This window comes from Coregonus lavaretus (assembly GCF_964263955.1).
Source record: "Coregonus lavaretus genome assembly, chromosome: 15".
Lineage (NCBI taxonomy): Eukaryota > Metazoa > Chordata > Actinopteri > Salmoniformes > Salmonidae > Coregonus > Coregonus lavaretus.
In genome coordinates this window covers 49,267,760-49,283,816 of record NC_140002.1, presented here as the reverse complement: position 1 = coordinate 49,283,816, position 16,057 = coordinate 49,267,760, and the positions used below count along the sequence as shown (strand labels likewise).

The 16,057-nt window shown below is 40.7% G+C and overlaps 1 protein-coding gene across 2 annotated transcripts in view; it reads right to left on the bottom strand.

Annotated features, from left to right (window-relative positions):
- Window positions 1-3,267: 3,267 nt before the first annotated feature.
- alcama (activated leukocyte cell adhesion molecule a) overlaps window positions 3,268-16,057 on the bottom strand; it is a 76,238-nt gene continuing 63,448 nt past the window's right edge. The window contains exons 8-16 of one of the 2 annotated variants that reach the window (XM_084178227.1): window positions 15,720-15,852; window positions 14,787-14,899; window positions 14,193-14,319; window positions 13,712-13,833; window positions 7,164-7,293; window positions 5,836-5,865; window positions 5,096-5,210; window positions 4,665-4,782; window positions 3,268-4,451 (exon numbers count right to left, since the gene is read on the bottom strand). In XM_084178227.1, the coding sequence (XP_084034353.1) occupies window positions 4,698-4,782; window positions 5,096-5,210; window positions 5,836-5,865; window positions 7,164-7,293; window positions 13,712-13,833; window positions 14,193-14,319; window positions 14,787-14,899; window positions 15,720-15,852 (855 nt within the window). In that variant the 3' untranslated portion in view covers window positions 3,268-4,451; window positions 4,665-4,697. The remainder of the gene's footprint in view (window positions 4,452-4,664; window positions 4,783-5,095; window positions 5,211-5,835; window positions 5,866-7,163; window positions 7,294-13,711; window positions 13,834-14,192; window positions 14,320-14,786; window positions 14,900-15,719; window positions 15,853-16,057) is intronic. The other variant, XM_084178228.1, reaches the window with a different exon arrangement.

The following is a 16,057-nucleotide window of genomic DNA, read 5'->3' as shown; positions in this document are numbered from 1 at the left end:
TTGTCCTGTCCCCTTAGCAAAAAACATCCCCAAAGCATAATGTTGTTCTGGCTCCCTTTAAGAGTGTGCTCCTAATCTCAGCTCGTTACCTGTATAAAAGACACCTGGGAGCCAGAAATCTTTCTGATTGAGAGGGGGTCAAATACTTATTTCCCTCATTAAAATGCAAATAAATTTATAACATTTTTGACATGCGTTTTTCTGGATTTTTTTGTTGTTATTCTGTCTCTCTCTGTTCAAATAAACCTACCATCAAAATTATAGACCGATCATGTCTTTGTCAGTGGGCAAACATACAAAATCAGCAGGGGATCAAATACTTTTTTCCCCTCACTGTATAGACCAGAAAGACACCCGGAATTCTCAAATATTCCTAAGTGATCTGCTTGTCAAATGCTATTTGTTCAAACAGTGACTGGACATAATAATAATACAACATTTAATTTGTATAGCGCATTTAATTACAGCAAGAATCTCAAACAACAAAACATGGAAATGTTTTTGTTTAAATTGGTGCTGAAATACCTTGAAAAATAACAATCATTAAAATGTACACTTTATTCTCAACAAAGTACAAAAACAAAAGTCAGTATTTACAATACTTTTATGGCCTTCTCATCTTACCCACTTTGGTTTCACTGCTGACCTGATTATTTGAAATGAAAAAAATGCATGAAAACACAACTTCCCTATGCACGCATGACTAAGTCGCTTTGGATAAAAGCGTCTGCTAAATGGCATATTATTATTATACTTTTACCATCATCCTCACCATTTAAATTACAGTCCTTCAGACCCTAAAAATAAAACACCATAAATCTGTACTGTTTTATACGCCTCTCTTCATGTAACTCATATCCACCATACAGTACTTTTCAACAGTTTAAATGATGCACATTCGAGGTTGAAATCAAAATGTATTATGGGTGAATATAGTAAACATGCCGAAGTGCAGCTAACCTGACATGTCTCACACAGTATAAATAGAGCAAAACACAAGCTGGGCATTCACACCCAACGTATTTACAGTAAACCTCCTCAAACGCCAAAACAGAACCATGAATAAATACAACAGTAAATGGCCGTTCAATACAGTATGACACAGGAGAGGGAAACAAAAACAGAGATGACAACAACACAGTTTGAACTGAAATCTGGGAGAGATGCACAATAAAACATATATTAGTGTCATGCCTATATCTGATTTAACAGAGGTGGAAATGTCAGCACATTCATATGAAATGCTCCATTTCTCACATCAGTTCACAACATCAAGTCAGGCAAAATGAAGGCTCTGGCTAATTTAACTTTTCAGAAAAACAAAAAGGTGGCTACATTTTTGTGCAGAACGGTTGGTTGGCAAATCTGACCTGCAAATGTCTTGCATAATTACTCCATCAACCAATTAGGTAATAGTGAGCTGATTTGCATTTTGTGGACATATTTGAGGCTAGTGGCATTCAGTTTGTTGGTTCCAAACTTACACCCACAACCAACGGAGTCATTATTTATATATATATATATATATATATATATATATATATATATATATATATATATATATATAGTTGAAGTCGTAAGTTTATATACACCTTAGCCAAATACATTTAAACGCAGATTTTCACAATTCCTGACATTTAATCCTAGTAAAAATTCCCTGTCTTAGGTCAGTTAGGATCACCACTTTATTTTAAGAACATGAAATGTCAGAATAATAGTAGAGAGTGATTTATTTGAGCTTTTATTTATTTCATCACATTCCCAGTGGGTCAGAAGTTTACATACACTCAATTAGTATTTGGTAGCATTGCCTTTAAATTGTTTAACTTGGGTCAAACCTTTCGGGTAGCCTTCCACCAGCTTCCCACAATAAGGAGTCAAGTTTGTAGGCCTCCTTGATCGCACACGCCTTTTCAGTTCTGCCCACACATTTTCTATAGGATTGAGGTCAGGGCTTAGTGATGGTCACTCCAATACCTTCACTTTGTTGTCCTTAAGACATTTTGCCACAATTTTGGAAGTATGCTTGGGGTCATTGTCCACTTGGAAGACCCATTTGTGACCAAGCTTTAACATCCTGTATGATGTCTTGAGATGTTGCTTCAATATATCCACATAATTTTCCTTCCTCATGATGCCATCTATTTTGCGAAGTGCACCAGTCCCTCCTGCAGCAAAGCACCCCCACAGCATGATGCTACGACCCCCGTGCTTCACGGTTGGGATGGTGTTCTTCGGCTTGCAAGCCACCCCTTTTTCCTCCAAACATAACGATGGTCATCAGACTAGAGGACATTTCTCCAAAAAGTACAATATTGTCCCCATGTGCAGTTGCAAACCGTAGTCTGGCTTTTTTATGGCGGTTTTGGAGGAGTGGCTTCTTCCTTGCCGAGTGGCCTTTCAGGTTATGTCGATATAGGACTCGTTTTACTGTGTATACTTTTGTACCTGTTTCCTCCAGCATCTTCACAAGTTCCTTTGCTGTTGTTCTGGGATTGATTTGCACTTTTTTTACCAAAGTACGTTCATCACTAGGAGACAGAACGCGTCTCCTTCCTGAGCGGTATGACGGCTGCGTGGTCCCATGGTGTTTATACTTGCGTACTATTGTTTGTACAGATGAACGTGGTACCTTCAGGCGTTTGGAAATTGCTCCCAAGGATGAACCAGACTTGTGGAGGTCTAAAAATCTTTTTCTGAGGTCTTGGCTGATTTCTTTTGATTTTCCCATGATGTCAAGCAAAGAGGCACTGAGTTTGAAGGTAAGCCTTGAAATACATCCAAAGGTACACCTCCAATTGACTCAAATGATGTCAATCAGCCTATCAGAAGCTTCAAAAGCCATGACATCATTTTCTGGAATTTTCCAAGCTGTTTAAAGGCACAGTAAACTTAGTGTATGTAAACTTCTGACCCACTGGAATTGTGATACAGTGAATTATAAGTGAAATAATCTGTCTGTAAACAATTGTTGGGAAAAGTACTTTTGTCATGCACAAAGTAGATGTCCTAACCGACTTGCCAAAACTATAGTTTGTTAACAAGAAATTTGTGGAATGGTTGAAAAACAAATTTTAATGACTCCAACCTAAGTGTATGTAAACTTCCGACTTCAACTGTGTATATACATATAAATACACACACACACACACACTACCGGTCAAAAGTTTTAGAACACCTGCTCATTGAAGGGTTTTTCTTTATTTTTACAATTTTCTACATTCTAGAATAATAGTGAAGACATCAAAACTATGAAATAACACATATGGAATCATGTAGTAACCCAAAAAGTGTTAAACAAATCAAAATATATTTTATCTTTGAGATTCTTCAAAGTAGCCACCCTTTGCCTTGATCACAGCTTTGCACACTCTTGGCCAGTCAATACGGAAAACCTCAAGAACTTTGAACGTTTCTTCAAGTGCAGTCGCAAAAACCATCAAGCGCTATGATGAAACTGGCTCTCATGAGGACAGCCACAGGAATATAAATATAGCCACATATAAAATATATATTGATTTGTTTAACACTTTTTTGGTTACTACATGATTCCATGTGTGTTATTTCATAGTTTTGATGTCTTCACTATTATTCTACAATGTAAAAAAATAGTACAAATAAAGAAAAACCCTTGAATGAGTAGGTGTGTCCAAACTTTTGACTGGTACTATATATATATATATATATAAATAATAATAATAATAATGTTATTCTGTATCTTATAAATTGAGATGAGGCATTTTCCTCATCTTATTTAGTTTGTAGCTAGTAAGTGAGACTCAATGCCTTACGCTAAGACAAGTTGCACTAAAATAAAACTCGTATTTGTGATTCAGACAATTCCTGATCGTCCAGCACAACAGAAAGTGTAACCCCTATTAATTTCATTGGTGAGACTTGCAATTGGCAGCCACACCAAATGGAAAATACAACATTTCCGAACATTTCAATTTGCCAATTTCCCCCAGAGGGATAACAAAGAACATTTACGGGAGTAACAAAAAAAGGTACAGCTTCAAAAGAATCAAATGCAAAGATTTGAAATGTAACCTCGAGGAACAGAGGGGTAACAGCAGTGAAGTCTCTTCTCTCACTCACAACCAGTAGTCCAGTGTTGAGCAGCTAGCTCCCCTAAAAAGTGTACAGTGAATTTGACATTATTTTACTAAATGAAAATTGGAAAAAAAGAGAAGGCCCACCACACCATCACTGCGCGCCAGACAATTGAGCATTCACCAGGAACACAAAAAGACAATGAGAAGCAGACTGAAAATCAATGCACAACACAAAATGTTTTGCTTTTTTCCCTCGGAGACTGTGGGTCGGTGGGTGGGACTGTTAATCTGAATTAGAAAGTATTCTGCAATACATGCTGCTCATTTGGAAGCCAATCAAATGTCTTCGTTTCGGTGTCATCCAATAGGTCAAGGCCTCTCTCAACTACTTATTTCCTGAAAATAGAAATCAATACACTCATTATTAACAGGACTTTTCACCATTTTATATGAGAAAATAATCAAGCATCAAACTGTCTGTTTGAGTCCTATAAAAATAAGATCAACAGAAAAACTTGTCGTCTCGCCACCATCAAGGCAAGGTAAATGTCAAATTATATTACAAAAAATTATCAATTCAGTGAATTGTCAATGTGATGCAGTCCATACCTTCTTCGTCCCTCGAGTACAGCCAGGCTGTCTCTACACCTTAGCGTTGTACTCCTCCAGTTTCTTGCTCTCTTCGGACGTTCCGGCTTCCTTCTCTCCTGTTTTCCAGGTCCCTTGTCTGAAGAAGAGATTCACTTTACTTAAAACTCCTATTTTTATGTAATTCTTCCTTCATTGTAATATACTTCATTACACTTTGGCCTAGACTTACCAAGCCTATGCACCAGGTGCAAAGTTTGCATTTACTTCAATGTCTTATACTTTCTCAATCTTTAGTATACCTTTTCATTATGTCCTCAACATTTACATCCCTCAATGTTTAGGTTTGTAAAAGATAAGTGCATATGCAAATCTGTTCTTTTTTGTTTTGGGCAGGAATATGATCTTACTATACAACTAAAATATAATGATACGTGTGTGTGAGTGTGTACCTTGATTTCTTAATGTAGAGCCAATAGGCCAGCCCCACAACAGCGGCGGTTACGAGGAGCCCAACAACAATGAACACAATCAGTAGAGCCTGGTCCGAACTATCATCCTGTGCCCCTACAAACAAAACAACATGTCAAATACTGCACCACCAAAAACACTGTCTACTCTCTGTCTTTATCTCACACACACACACACAAAGATGAATAGTACTGTATGAGTGGGCAAGCAAAACTAAATGAGGATGTGTGAGCCATGTTTGAATGAGCACTACTGCTGTTAGTTTGGTTGTTTTTGGGGATGACATTTGAGAAGGGTTTGTCATGCCAGGCTGTTCAATCCCCAAGAGCGTCAACAAAGCCAACCAAGGCTCTCAGGAGTTTAGGTATCAGCAGATACAGTGTAATCCAATACCAGATGCTTTCACCTCTACACAATAGTCAACAGGGTCAACTTAACTTCAAATGAAGTAATACTCATAGAAAATGATCTGCTTTAAAAGGAAAAAAAGTATATAATTCACACCAACCCTGGTAGTTGGCTCAGTCTGTAGAACATTGGACTTGCAACGGCAGGATTGTGGGTTTGATTCCCAGGGCCACCCATTTGTAAAATGTATGTATGCACTTTGGATAAAAGTGTCTGCTAAATGGTATCTATTATAATTATTTATTATTTTATTAGTTGTCCAGCCATTTTCAAGTCACTAGAAAGTCAAAGGAACCAAATAACGACATCTTACCTTTTCCTGGCATTCTTTCCTCCTTAATTACTGAAATCACATTTAAAATGAAATTAACTTCCAATGAATACTATACATTATTAATTACATATAGAAATTAAACTGTGTACTGTTTCCATGAGTTCAAAAGCAGAAAAACTGTAAGAGCTGAAATTGCGATGAAAAAAGTCTAACAAACCCTAACCATTCCAAATATCAGCCAGAGAGAAGCGTGTAGATTCAGCGAGCAAGCAAGTGAAAATTAGGCACTTTTATTTTGCTTTGAATACTGTAGCAACAATACTCCATTTTGTCAGAAGTAGTGAGAAGGAAATGTAATGCATCTTGACCCCGAGAGGAAGAGATGAGGGGGGACAGTCTAGCACCTTGACACCATAGAGATAGATAGAGGACTCATCTTTATAGACAGTATGTGCCATTTAAACATCTGTGACAGCATGGGCAGCGCCATTGAGGTTACAACCCATAGGAATCCTCACCCAGTTGACTACTTTGACTATGCTAAAACTGCCTTTTGCCACTAGAGGCCTCTGTCATACTCTATGCTCGACAAAGACAAACCCAACCAAACCAAACCGATGCAGAGCAGAGAGAGAGAGAGAGACAGTGAGGGAAAGAGAGAGAAAGGAACTGCCAATGGCACAATGTCCAGTGGATTAAAATAATCTGTAAAGTCCAGCATTAGCCTTCAGCATACCTACCATGGTGACATGAATCTAATCATCTATGTTTAAAGAGCAGTTCATAAAAATATTATTAATGATCCTTCACTTTCCTTGGCGGTTGTTGATTTGTTTTTACTTATTTACCTACTGTATAGGCTAATGCATCTACAAAAACTGACAACCAAGGTAAGTGGAAAGTCTGTAAGTGACTTTCCGCATACCATCCCCAAATATCATACATAATAGGGCCCCATAAAGCCCTGTTTACAAAGGATTTGTATTACTATAGAAAATCTGTTATTTTATTATTACTCCAGCATGTCCCTTTATAGCCTTCATTACGGATAAAGTCAAAATAATAAAGCATATCAATAAGAACCATGAACTGTATACAGACATTTCATTAACTGATGTATTATACTCTTTTGAAAGAGAAGTAGCTACTGGGAAAGTTGATATGTTCATTCATCTGTAGGCTAGCACTAGTCAAGTGGGAAGAATGTGGTGTAGGCTACTGTAAGTTAGCAATGTAAGAGGGAAGAGGGCAATGATTTAGTGTTAGAGAGAAGCAATTAGAGAGAAGTGACCAGGAGTTAGTGTAGGTAGGCTACTCTAGGTTAGCTTTTGGCACTTGTTAGCTGCAGTCGCCACAGGTGCACTCACAGGAGGAGACGTTGATGGCCATGAAGTCATCTCCCAGCTTGTTGGTCGCGATGCAGGTGATGGTCAGGTTTCCCGTGGGCACCACCGTGATCTTGTGAGTTGCCTTGCCATTGATATAGGAACTCTCCTCCTGATGGAACAAAGCCATGGGGGGCGTTTAGAAGGAGCACACACAGGCGTATGAACAAAAGTCCACAATAGACTTCGGCCACGCTTTTTCTAACAGGTACGCACGTATGCCTACACACACTATTTTGTTATTGAAAACACCACATTAAAACATACATATTAAAACTTTTAACAAATGTCTAAATCTACAGACGCGGTCAAATATATTGGCACCCTTGCACAATTCACAATTTCTTCTAAAATTACGGTTTACTTTAGGGGTAAATGTTGCTTACCAGTCAGCAGTACTTTATTAAATTCATGCTGGGAAATATATTATTTAATATTCTTAACTAAACTGAAGTGAAAGATTATGAAAATTCACCAGATGTTCAAACCACCACACAGCTTGTACTGTCTATACCATGGTTGACATCTTCAATGCAATCATACAACTCCCTCCATCCTTGCAGATTGTCCGCACTGTGCTTTCAGAAGTCTGATTGATTTGCACTGTAGTGTATCTACACTACAGTGCAAATCAATCAGACTTCTGAAAGCACAGTGCGGACAATCTGCTGTCTGTCTGCAACTACTGAATTCTGTCACCGGCTTCTATTTCTGCCAGAGAGTTAGGAAAGGGAACTGCAAGAAGAGGAAAAACGCCTCACATCTGCAATGGGAAAGGTCATTGTCTAGCCCAACTTCTCTTGGATGTCCCACATGAAAAAATACTATAGTATACTAGAGTATAAATACTATAGTATGACTATATTGATATACTATAGTATTCACTGTAGTGTTTTTGCAGACTTTACTGTAGTATTTACTGTAGTGTTTTTGCAGACATGACTGTAAAACCTACTGGACAAATACTAAAAGAGCAAATGTTCCATAACCTGTAGGTAGGTAGGACAAGCCTAAATAAGTGGAGAAAAAAATGTGCTTAACAAGTCACATAATAAGTTGCATGACTACCTCATCTCTGTACCCCACACATACAATTATCTGTAAGGTCCCTCAGTCGAGCAATGATTTTCAAACACATTTTCAACCAAGAAGGCCACCTATTGGTAGATGGGATAAAAAATAAAAAAAGATATTGAATATCTATTTGAGCATGGTGAAGTTATTAATTACACTGCATGGTGTATCAATACACCCAGTCACTACAAAGTTACAGGCGTCCTTACTAACTCAGTTGCCGGAGAGGAACGAAACCGCTCTGGGATTTCACCATGAGGCCAATGGTGACTTTAGTTACAGAGTTTAACGGCTGTAATAGGCGAAAACAAAGGATGGATCAACAACATTGTAGTACTCCAAAATATTAACCTAATTGACAGAGTGAAAAGAAGGAAGCTTGTATAGAACAAAAATATTCAAAATCATGCATACTGTTTGCAACAAGGTACTAAATACAGCACAAAATGTGGTAAAGCAATTCACTTTTTGTCCTGATAACATGTTCAAATTAAATTTGATTTGTCACATGCGCTTACTTACAAGCCCTTACCCAACCATGCAGTTTTGAGAAAAATAAGAGTTGAGAAAATGTTTACTAAATAAACTAAAGTAAAAAAATAAAAGAATAACAATAAAATAACGAGGCTATATAAAGGGGGTACCGGTACCGGGTCAATGTGCGGGGGTACAGGTTAGTCAAGGTAATATGTACATGAAGATAGGGGTAAAGTGACTATGCATAGCTAATAGACAGAGTAGCAGCAGCGTAAAAAGGAGGGGGGGGGGGGGGGGGTTATTGCAAAGAGTCCGGGTAGCCATTTGATTAGCTGTTCAGCAATCTTATGGCTTGGGGGTATAAGCTGTTAAGAAGCCTTTTGGACCTAGACTTGGCACTCAGGTACCACTTGCCGTGCGTTAGCAGAGAGAACAGTCTATGACTAGGGTGGCTGGAGTCTTTGGCAATGTTTAGGGCCTTCCTCTGACATCGCCTGGTATAGAGGTCCTGGATGGCAGGAAGCTTGGCCCCAGTGATGTACTGGGCCGTACGCACTACCCTCTGTAGCGCCTTGCAGTCGGAGGCCGAGCAGTTGCCATACCAGGCGGTGATGGAACCAGTCAGGATGCTCTCGATGGTGCAGCTGTATAACTTTGAGGATCTGAGAACCCATGCCAAATCTTTTCAGTCTCCTGAGGGGGAATAGGCGTTGTTGTGCCCTCTTCTAAACTGTCTTGGTGTGCTTGGACCATGATAGTTTGTTGGTGATGTGGACACCAAGGAACTTGAAGTGCTCGGCCCTCTTTTTCCAGGAGTCCACGATCATCTCATTTGTCTTGATCACGTTGAGGGAGAGGATGTTGTCCTGGCACCACACTGCCAGGTCTCTGACCTCCTCCCTATAGGCTGTCTCATCGTTGTCGGTGATCAAGCCTACCACTGTTGTGTCGTCGGCAAACTTAATGATGGTGTTGGAGTTGTGCTTGGTCACACAGTCATGGGTGAACAGGGAGTAAAGGAGGGGACTAAGTACGCACCCCTGAGGGGCCCCCGTGTTGAGGATCAGCGTGGCAGAGGTGTTGTTGCCTACCCTTACCAACTGGGGGCGGCTAGTCAGGAAGCCCAGGATCCAGTTGTAGAGGGAGGTGTTTAGTCCTAGGGTCCTTAGCTTAGTGATGAGCTTTGAGGGCACTATGGTGTTGAATGCTGAGCTGTAGTCAATGAACAGCATTCTCACGTAGGTGTTCCTTTTGTCCAGGTGGGAAAGGGCAGTGTGGAGTGCAATAGAGATCGCGTCATCTGCCGATCTGTTGGGGTGGTATGCGAATTGGAGTGGGTCTAGGGTTTCTGGGATGATGGTGTTGATGTGAGCCATGACCAGCCTTTCAAAGCACTTCATGGCTACAGACGTGAGTGCTACGGGTGGGTAGTAATTTAGGCAGGTTACCTTGGTGTTCTTGGGCACAGGGACTATGGTGGTCTGTTTGAAACATGTATGTATTACACACTCGGTCAGGACAGGTTGAAAATGTCAGTGAAGACACTTGCCATTTGATCAGCGCATGCTCTGAGTACACATCCTGGTAATCCGTCTGGCCCTGCAGCCTTGTAAATGTTGACCTGTTTAAAGGCCTTACTCACATCGGCTACGGAGAGCATGATCACACAGTCGTCCGGAACAGCTGGTGCTCTCATGCATGATTCAGTGTTGCATGCTTCGAAGCGCGCATAGAAGTAATTTAGCTCGTCTGGTAGGCTTGTTGGGGCAAATCCAATACAACACATTACAGAGTACCACTCTCTATATTTTCAAGCATAGTGGTGGCTGCATCATGTTATGCTTGTAATTGTTAACAACTGGGGAGTTTTTCATGATAAAAATAAACGTATTGGAGCACAGGCAAAATCTTAGAGGAAAACCTGGTTCAGTCTGCTTTCCACCAGACACTGGGAGATTTATTCACTTTTCAGCAGGACAATAACCTGAAACACAAGGCCAAATCTATACTGGAGTTGCTTACCAAGAAGATAGTTCATGTTCCTGAGTGGCTGAGTTACCGTTTTGACATAAATCTAGTTGAAAATCTAAGACCTGAAAGTGGTTGTCTAGCAATGTGCTATGTACGGGTTAAACATAGCATATTTCGGCACTAATACATTTACATTTACGTCATTTAGCAGACGCTCTTATCCAGAGCGACTTACAAGCGTCTACATTGGAACCCAGTGGCTGTACAGTAAGATGCTATAAATTACATCAGAGCACAGGCTCTGCGCTTCACAGCGCTGTATGGGTTTTGACTGACAGCCATTCTGAGCATGCGACAAGAAGTAGCCCCCATCCCTCCCGCTAATTGGGCAACTTTTGCAAATGTTATGTTTGTGAGGGAAATGCTGTAAATTAAGATGACTATGTATTTTGAAAGATGAGACGTTGAGGATTACCATAAATACTGCTTTGATGCCATACAAGTAAGCCAATACACCTGTGAGTCCAAATGTGCACTTCACATTTCCATTTCATAAAACTCAAAAGGTATATAAGAAGTTAATTAACTTTTTTTTTTTTATTGAGTAAATAAAAATAAAAAATTAAGAAAACTGCAAAATATGGTCATGTGTGACTGAAGTCAGTTGTGTATGTCTATGCTGTGGATAGGGGAATGTGTTGGGTCAGTTTAAGCCTTGTATCATTTTGGACATGGGTGTGTCTGTGGTCCATTTGACCTCTTCCACAGCTGTCTTCAGTGATGGATTATGGATGGCTCTGTTGATGATTCCGTAGATCACTTAATTATGATATTTTTGTCTTCTTGGTAAGGAACTCCAGTGTATATTTGGCCTTGTGTTTTAGGTTATTGTCCTGCTGAATGGTGAATTCCTCTCCCAGTGTCTGGTGGAAAGCAGACTGAAACTGGTTTTCTTCTAGGATTTTGTCTGTGCTTCACTCCATTCCATTTCTTTTTTATCTTGAAAAACTCCCCAGTCCTTAACGATTACAAGCATACCCATAACATGATGCAGCCACCACTATGCATGAAAATATGAGGAGTGGTACTCAGTAATGTGTTGTATTGGATTTGCACCAAACATAACACTTTGTATTCTGGACAAAAAAGTGAATTGCTTTGCCACATTTCTTTATGTATTACATTCGTACCTTGTTGCAAACAGGATGCATGTTTTGGAATATTTATATTCTGTACAGGCTTCCTTCTTTTCACTCTGTCATTTAGGTTAGTATTGTGCAGTAACTACAATGTTGTTGAACCATCATCAGTTTTCTCCTATCACAGCCTTTAAACTCTGTAAATCCCTGAGCGGTTTCCATCCTCTCCGGCAACTGAGTTAGGAAGGACGCCTGTATCTTTGTAGTGACTGGGTGTATTGATACACCATCCAAAGTGTAATTAACAACTTCCCATCTACCAATAGGTGCCCTTCTTTGGGAGGCATTGGAAAACCTCCCTGGTCTTTGTGGTTGAATCTATGTTTCAAATTCACTGCTCGACTGAGGGACCTTACAGATCATTGTATGTGTGGGGTAGAGAGATGAGGTAGTCATTCAAAAACCATGTAAAACACTATTGCACAGAGTGAGTCCATGCAACTTATTATGTGACTTGTTAAGCACATTTGTACTCCTGAACTTATTTATGCTAAGGGGTTGAATACTTATTGACTCAAGACAATTCAGCTTTTCGTTTTTTATTAATTTGTAAAAAATTCAGGAAATATAATATTCTACTTTGACATTACAGGGTTTTGTGTGTAGGCCAGTGACAAAAAACTCAATTTAATTCATTTTAAATTTATGCTGTAACACAACAAAATGTGGAAAAGTCAAGGTGTGTGAATACTTCTGAGGGCACTGCATCTCATTTTTGTCAGTAATGATGCCAGTGTCTGACACGACTTGCTTATCATATCATATACACTGAACAAAAATATAAACGCAACATGTAAAGTGTTGGTCCCATGTTTCATGAGCTGAAATAAAAGATCCCAGAAATTGTCCATATGCACAAAATGATTATTTCTCTCAAATGTTGTGCACAAATTTGTTTACATCCCTGTTAGTGAGCATTTCTCCTTTGCCAAGATGATCCATCCACCTGACAGGTGTGGCATATCAAGAAGCTGATAATTACACAGGTGCACCTTGTGCTGGGGACAATAAAAGGCCACTCTAAAATGTGCAGTTTTGTCACAACACAATGCCACAGATGTCTCATGTTTTGAGGGAGCGTGCAGTTGGCATGTTGACTGCAGGAATGTCCACCAGAGCTGTTGCCAGAGAATGTAATGTTCATTTCTCTACCATAAGCCGCAGACCACGTGTATGGCTTTGTGTGGGCGAGCGGTTTGCTGATGTCAACGTTGTGAACAGAGTGCCCCATGGTGGTGGTGGGGTTATGTTATGGGCAGGCATAAGCTATGGACAACGAATACATTTACATTTTATCGATGGCAATTTGAATGCACAGAGATACCGTGATGAGATCCTGAGGCCCATTGTGAGGCCCATTTTTTTGTAAAGGTATCTGTGACCAACAGATGCATATCTGTATTCCCAGTCATGTGAAATCCATAGATTAGGATCTATTGAATTTATTTCAATTGACGGATTTCCTTATATGAACTGTAACTCAGTAAAATCTTTGAAATTGTTGCATGTTTAATTCATATTTTTGTTCAGTATAGTTAAATGATATGATAGGCAGAGATTGAAAAGTTGGGGGTTCGATCCCCGGCCAAGTCATTACAAAGACTTTAAAAATGCGACCTGATGCCTCTTTGCTTGGCACTAGCGGTCCTGTACATCAAGCTGCCTCATGCTACAGAAACAAGAGATAGGCTCCTGCCACTATGGGCCGGTTTGTCTCAGACAAGGCTTACTCACAGGCTTCACTTAGTGGGACATCACTACAGTGGCACAAACTCGTCTGGATATCACAAACACACACGGCAGACTTACATTTGTGCCGTTGACGCTCCACTGGACACTGGGCCGGGGCACGCCCTCTGCCTCGCAGGTCAGAACCTTGTGTCTGCCATCCTCGCTGCGCTGCTTAGTCATCTTCTTGATGACTGGTGTGCCTGTTGGACACACATCACCAGCTTACTGAATGACTTGCTTTCAGTTCAGTCCCAGAAAGTGGTTTAATGTTGAGATTAGTCCATGTCACACAAGATCTGGTGTATAAATTGACTTACAGTATATGGCTCATTTACATATATGAACATTTTAGACAGCAGACGCTTTTATCCAGAGTGCAAGACTAAATCAAATGAATGGGAAAGATAGACACAATTGAAAATGCTAAAAATGCTATGGTGCCTATCTTTCCATTTCATTTGGCACTGAGGCATACATAACAGATTGAGATTCGGCTACCTTTGAAACTGGAGTCAACCTGGGAACCAATGTCAAAGAGGAAGAGAAAAGGGATAAGCACCTTCTACTACCAGCTGGAAGGACTGGTTGCGCTTGATGCCTGCAACGGACACCTCACAAACGTAGAACCCTGCATCAGCGTACGACACATGTTCAAACCTAGGCTCTTTGTCCAGCTTTCTGTTGTCCTGGAAGAGTGAAGTGAACCCAGACTCATTAGATCAAGCAACAGTCAAACCCTGGCTTATACATACACATTTGCTTAATCTATGCTGTGTATCGCTGGCAGCAATCATGGGTAGTATTCCAAACTCGCTGCGTTGTCCTTTTGTTATAAAATGTTACTTAGGGCTCGATTCAATCCGTATCGCGGAAGATCCGTGGTATAGGGTGATTGAAATTGAAAGGCAATGTTCCCGAGTTCCCGGAGACTGTATTCACGGTAACGCTGTATATGTCGGCTCAATCGGAAATTACCTTTTCATTTCAATCGCACTATACCGCAGATCTTACGCGATACGGATTTAATCAAGCCCTTTTTTGGGGCAATTTGAATACTGCAAAGGCTGTTTTGTCGACTGAAGATGTCACTGTTAGTATGATGTTATGGGATTTCAGTAACGATGCAGCCTTCTAGCAAATAAAATGTTTTTACCTTGGTCCATGACACTTTAGCGTCGCCGGAGGCGTTCTGCTCCATTTTCACCACCAAGGTTTCCCTGACCATCTTAACGACCTTTCCTGTTGGGCTGAGACTGAGATCCAAGTCTAGGGAAAGGGGGGTGGAGAGAACGGAGAGGAGAGAACGGAGAGGAGAGGGGGAAGGATTTTTCAGAGTTCCTATTCCTGTACACTCATTTGTAGTGCTTATCACTGGTAACAAAGCCGCCACAAAACCTCAGGGGGTATGGGTTGACATCCCAGTGCCACGATCAGTCCCACAGCTTGGTGACTTTGTGATTCAGGGAGGACACGTTCCCTCAGAACCCTCTTCTCCCAGGATTCCTTCCCGCAAAGTTATTGTCTTTCCCCTCACACACTCAATTTAGGTTGTTAGGAGCGGGAAATAAGCTTTTGCTAAAGATGCATGAAATGCATTGGAGTGGCGAGACGGGGGATGTGGCTATATTCACATAACAGTCTTAGCCAGGCTCTTTTGATCTAAGGAGCAGAACCACACACCTCAGAAGAAGGGAGTAATTAAATGTGTGTGTGTGTGTGTGTGGAGGAAGGCGGGGGCTTTGGAAAGTGGCCTTATCAGTGTTTTGCCTAGGCTCTTCCCTTCCAACGGTTAGGCCTGGTCAATGGATGTCAGAAATTCTAATTAGTTCTTCCCACTGCCCCCCCAAACTGCACTCCCCTCCCAGCTAATCCTCTTGAATATGTATTTGATTACCTTCCCTTGCTCCTGTGACTTCATTTACAGTGGATAAAGGAGCTTGTTAAGGAAGTGCAAAATAAAGATTTGCTGAGATTTAAACACTGAAGATGTCTGCTCGCTCCTTTCAAGGCTCAGCGAGTGCTCACAACACTATCCTTGAAGCTTTGTTTAAATCCACAGCGCAACAAATATGTTGTCTATACTCACAGCTCACAACGATCTTTTCCGAGGCCTCCATTTTGCCGTCGTCGACCAGTGAGCACTTGTAGTCTCCGGTGTTGTCACGCGTAACGGCAGTCAGAGTGAAGGTGTCGGAGTCTTTCACCGTCACTTTCTGGCCCTGTTGAGGGAAGGGGGAAAGGGTTGCATTGTGTTACCATCCCAAAATTGACAGGCAGACAGCCACTAGTGAAAGAAAGTAAAGGGACAAGGAGTGATGAGGCAACGAGGGAGAAAGAGGGGAGAGAAACAGGGAGAGGTGGGTGAAGGATGGTTAAGGAAACGGTGACAGATTCTGTCACGAACGGTGGGGTACTGTCCACATG